This window comes from Syzygium oleosum, unplaced genomic scaffold, assembly GCF_021117445.2.
Source record: "Syzygium oleosum isolate NSW1041296 unplaced genomic scaffold, Sole_v2.1 Sole_v2.66, whole genome shotgun sequence".
Lineage (NCBI taxonomy): Eukaryota > Viridiplantae > Streptophyta > Magnoliopsida > Myrtales > Myrtaceae > Syzygium > Syzygium oleosum.
In genome coordinates this window covers 95001-100000 of record NW_026607550.1, presented here as the reverse complement: position 1 = coordinate 100000, position 5000 = coordinate 95001, and the positions used below count along the sequence as shown (strand labels likewise).

Genomic DNA, 5000 nt, shown 5'->3' with positions numbered 1-5000 from the left:
CTGATTTCCCCCTCGAAAAAATTCTTCTTTTTGGTTTTCAAAGGAATGTTCTTATGTTGCCTTGAACGATGCACTAATCCTTTGAATCCGGTACCAACGGGTATCATCCCCCCTATAACAACGTTCTCTTTTAGGCCTTTCAACCAATCGATACGGCCCCGGAGAGCAGCTTTGGCTAAAACTCGAGCAGTTTCTTGAAAACTCGCTTCAGATATGAAACTTTGCGTATTCAAAGATGCCCTTGTTATTCCCAATAGGATGGCGCGGTAACAGATCGATTCTTCCAAAGCGCGCCCCGTTCGCGCCGCTCGCAACAATCCAATTAGTTCTCCAGGTAAAAAAACATTAGACATTCCATCCTCTGAAACCAACACCTTTGATGTTATTTGGCGTACAATAATTTCTATGTGCCTATTATGGATTTGCACCCCCTGGGATCGATAAACCTTTTGGATCTTATTAACCAAAGATATACGACTTTGCACTATAGTTAGCTCAGCCCCAATCAAGAATCCCCAAGGAATTCCAAGAATTTTTTTTATATGCTCGTTCCAACCCTCAATTCTTTTTTTTAGGTTCATCGATATTGAATCAATTGAACGCACTTCTAACACTTGTTCCACTTTTGGAAGACCCTGCGTTATATCACCGGATCTCGATTTTTCATATATAAATGTAACTAATGTATCTCCTTCGTAAAGGATTTCTCCATAATGACCATGAACAGTTGCTCCTGGAGTGGCCAAATAAGGCTTGGCGGATCTTATTACTACAGAGTCAACTTGAACAATCAAAACTTGACCCGATTTGAGATGGGGTCCGTTTTTGGCTATACATACATTTTCACAAATAAACTGTCCAAGACTAATTATTGTAGATCTTTCTTCAAAATAATTATGATAATAATTAGGATGACAAAAATACCAATTCAAATTGAATGAATTCAAAACGATGTTACTGCATGAATCGGGATTCAAAATTCTCCCATTTTCATCCATTAAATAATAGTTAATTACTTGAAAAGTCTGTTTTAAATTTTCAAGTTGCAAATATTTAGTTACCAAAATAGGATTATGAGTTATTAAATAGTAAAATGAATAAAAATTCAAAAATTGAAGGACTGTTCCTAAAGGGCCAATCAAATTCCTAATTTCAATTATAGGATCTGTTTTAATTGATTCTTTTATCACATTGTGATATTTTCCAGCGTTGAATGGACCCATTCGGAAACAATTAGATGATGACAAAATTATCAAAGATGGGCATTCCTTATTTTTATTTAACAACGTGCGAATAGTTCCTTGATTTTGGCTAAGTGATTGTTGAATTTTTGTCTTGGAATAAAAGGGATTGCTATTGGTGTAATCTGACACATTATCTGAATCTGAGATCAATCCTGAGCCTGAGGGATCATTCCTTTTTCTGAGATACGAAATAGGGAATTTCACTAAGTCAATTCTTAGGAAATCTCGAATCAGACCATTTGTACTTACTTCAACAAAGGAAGTATGAGCCTCTTCGATAGAAGAACTTTTTTTGTCTTGGTCCCAATTCAAAATTAAACAAGTCCGAACTAATTGAATACTTGTATCAGAAATTCCCCGAATTGGTTTGCCATTTCTGTAAACAATATAATTGACAACTCGAAGTTGTATATTATCCCTTTCTTGTAACAGATCCGGGGGGAAGAGTGTTGCTAAATTTATACCGTCCGATATTTCATATGTCACTACGGGTCGAACTAAAACAAAATACTTTTTCTTAGTAGGTGTGATCCGTTGGACATAGATCCAATTTTTCAATTTTTTGGATTCCTTAGAATTTGTTTTTCCTGTTCCTGGGGGTATCAAGATGCCACTGTGTCGGGATATCTTATCTGTCTCTCCAGGAAAATGGATATCTCCAGAAAAGATTTTCAGTTCAATCCTTTTTTTTTTTCTCTCCACTCGGACTAATCCGCCCACTTGGCTTCTTGTATTTAAAGCGATTCGTGTATCTACTCCAATCAGACTATTGTTCCGTACCATTATCGAAGAAGATTCAGGTAAAATATGCACTTCCTCGGGAATGAAAAAAAATCGATCTAGTTTCATTTGGTATTTTTGCTTAAATTCTTTGATTCCTCGATACTCAATCAAATCCTCTTTTTTAACGATTGAATGAACCCCTAGAGTCCCATATTTAGTAATTCCCGAACTCTTTCTTCTGTATCGAGGATCATCGAAATAAGCAAGAATACTATTTCTACGTAAAATGCCATTTATCGGTAGTTCAATCGAGATACCTGAATGGGGAATTAGTTCTTTCTTTCGTTCTTGAATCGATTGGAGTGGAATGAGAAATCGATTTCTTCGCCTTTTTGCCAATAAATCAGAATTCTCATGGAAAGTAGTAGGATATTTGAGATTACAATGAACAATAGATATGATTCGATTAAGTTCTGAATAATCAGGAATCATATCTTCTTTTATTTTACCAGAAAAACCAGAACTACATAATTCGTATCTCATTTGATCATTATTCACTGAGAGACTCGAAATATATGAGAGACTCGAAATATATCTTCGTTCGACAGAAAGAGAACGAAGATTAATTTGGTCTTGATCCTTGTAGAGTGAAAAAGGGACTCCACTGGATCTGCACGAACCCCCTGATAATATCCATAAATGGCTTGTTTTTGGTAAAAGATGGACATTACTATATGTAAATTCAGGTGCATGGTACACATCGGTACTCCAGTGCATTTCTCCCTCTGATTCAGAATAAATATGTTTTCGAACCCTCTCTTTCAAATTGAAAGTGTATGTTCCCGCGCGAATTTCCGCAATCACTTGTTCTGATTCTACATATTGATTATTTTGAACCAAAAGAAAACTTTTTGGTGGAATAGTCACGTTATGTAGAATATCTTCACTCTCAATAGTTACATACAAGTCTATAGAACATAGAAAGGCAGGATGCCCATGACGCGTACGTGTGGGATGAACCAAATCCTCATTGAATTTGATTTTTCCATTAGAGGGGGCTCGTACATGTTCGGCAGTACCACCTGTGAATACTCCACCGGTATGAAAAGTTCTTAATGTTAGTTGAGTCCCTGGTTCTCCAATAGATTGACCCGCAATAATACCTACAGCTTCTCCCAATTCGACCAGGTCGCCATGAGTAGGACTCCTACCATAACATAATCGACAGATCCAAGATGTACTCCTACAAGTAAAGGGGGTTCGAATAGATATTGGTTGTGTTCGAAAGGTTATGAATCGATTGACAAGTCCAATTCCAATATCTTGATTTCGAATGGCAATGCATCGTGGGCCCATATAGATATCGTCTGCTAATACACGACCAATTAATGTTTGAATAAAAATTCTTTCCGGCATGATCCCATTTCGAGGACTCACAGAAACCCCTCGGATGGTTCCACAATCTGTTCTGCGTACAACAATGTGTTGTACTACTTCAACAAGTCTGCGCGTAAGATATCCAGCATCTGATGTTCGTACAGCAGTATCCACAACTCCTTTGCGGGCTCCGTAGCAAGAAATGATATATTCTGTTAAAGATAGTCCTTCGCGTAAATTGCTTTGAATGGGTAAATCAATCATTTGTCCTTGAGGATCTGACATTAATCCTCTCATACCCACTAATTGGTGTACTTGAGATGCATTTCCTCTGGCTCCCGAAAAAGACATTATATGGACTGGATTAAAGGGGTCTGTCATCCTAAAATTAGGATTCATTTCTTGTCGCAAATATTCACTTGTAGCATACCATACCTCAATGGATTGGCGTAATTTTTCTACTGCATGTACATTCCCATAATGATGGTGTTTTTCCAAAATCAAACTTTGTTGTTCAGCATCTTGTACTAACCATCCCTTAGAAGGTATTGTTAAAAGATCATCAATCCCTAATGAAATGGATGTAGCAGTGGCTTGCTGGAAACCCAGAGTCTTTACTTGATCCAGAATGTGTGATGTATATGCCATTCCGAAGTGATCTATTAATCTGCTAATAAGTCTTTTAATGGCAGTTCCATCTATTACTTTATTGTGAAAGACTAGATTGACTCGTTCTGCCATAAGTACCTCCATATTCTGCTGAGTGGGATTCGACAATGAGTTTGAGTCAATGATTGGAAAACTTCCTTTTCTCGATCTTAATTCACATAGAAATTCAGGAACTAGGTTCCTAGTTGAACCGGAGAGACCCGAATTCACACTGGTGTCATAGAATTACTTAATTTAGATACCGTATGATTAGGTACCAAATGAGCAGGCTCGACAAAACCCTTGTATAGCTTCTTCGATTTCTCGAAAAAGAGAAATATGACCGACAGTTGTTCGAATGTATATACAAATAATTTCTTTTTTTACACTTCTTACTATTAGATAGTGCCCATAAATTTCATGATAGGTACCCAAAGATTCATAGTGAATCTCGATAGGAACTTCTCTTGAAGCAATAACGCGTTGATCTAGTCGCCATCGAAGCCACAAAGGACTATCTAAATTGATTCTTTTCTGTCGATAAGCTCCAATTGCATCATAGGAATTACAAAAAAAAGGTTCTTTTTTTTTTCTATACTTATAGTTATTATCATAAGTTCTTTCATTTTGATAGTTTCTGTGATTCCATGGATTATACCTATTTGTACAAATACCTCGGTGATTCCCACTCGTTAATACATATAGACCAATAAGCATATCTTGGGTTGGTACGGAAATGGGATCCCCAATAGCTGGAGACAAGAGATTCATATGAGAAAACATAAGTAAACGAGCCTCCGCTTGAGCCTCCAAAGATAAAGGTACATGAACAGCCATTTGATCCCCATCAAAGTCTGCATTGAATCCCTTACGAACTAATGGATGTAAACAAATAGCACGTCCTTCCACTAAAATGGGTTGAAATGCCTGTATGCCTAATCTATGCAGAGTAGGCGCTCTATTCAGCAATACGGGATGCCCCTGCATAACTTCTTGCAGTATTTCCCA

At 37.2% G+C, this 5000-nt stretch overlaps 2 protein-coding genes across 2 annotated transcripts in view; both read right to left on the bottom strand.

Moving 5' to 3' along the window:
• The window catches only part of LOC130137240 (ATP synthase subunit alpha, chloroplastic), a 10506-nt gene extending 8013 nt beyond the window's left edge, over positions 1 to 2493 (bottom strand). Inside the window, exon 1 of the mRNA XM_056308047.1 lies at positions 1 to 2493. This exon is cut by the window's left edge and continues 8013 nt beyond it. The gene's annotated coding sequence lies outside the window, so the exon portion shown is untranslated.
• Positions 1 to 5000, bottom strand: part of LOC130137242 (DNA-directed RNA polymerase subunit beta') — a 9240-nt gene that overhangs the window by 3670 nt on the left and 570 nt on the right. The window contains exon 1 of the mRNA XM_056308050.1: positions 1 to 5000. This exon is cut by the window's left edge and continues 3670 nt beyond it; it is cut by the window's right edge and continues 570 nt beyond it. Within this exon, the coding sequence (XP_056164025.1) occupies positions 4263 to 5000 (738 nt within the window). The 3' untranslated portion in view covers positions 1 to 4262.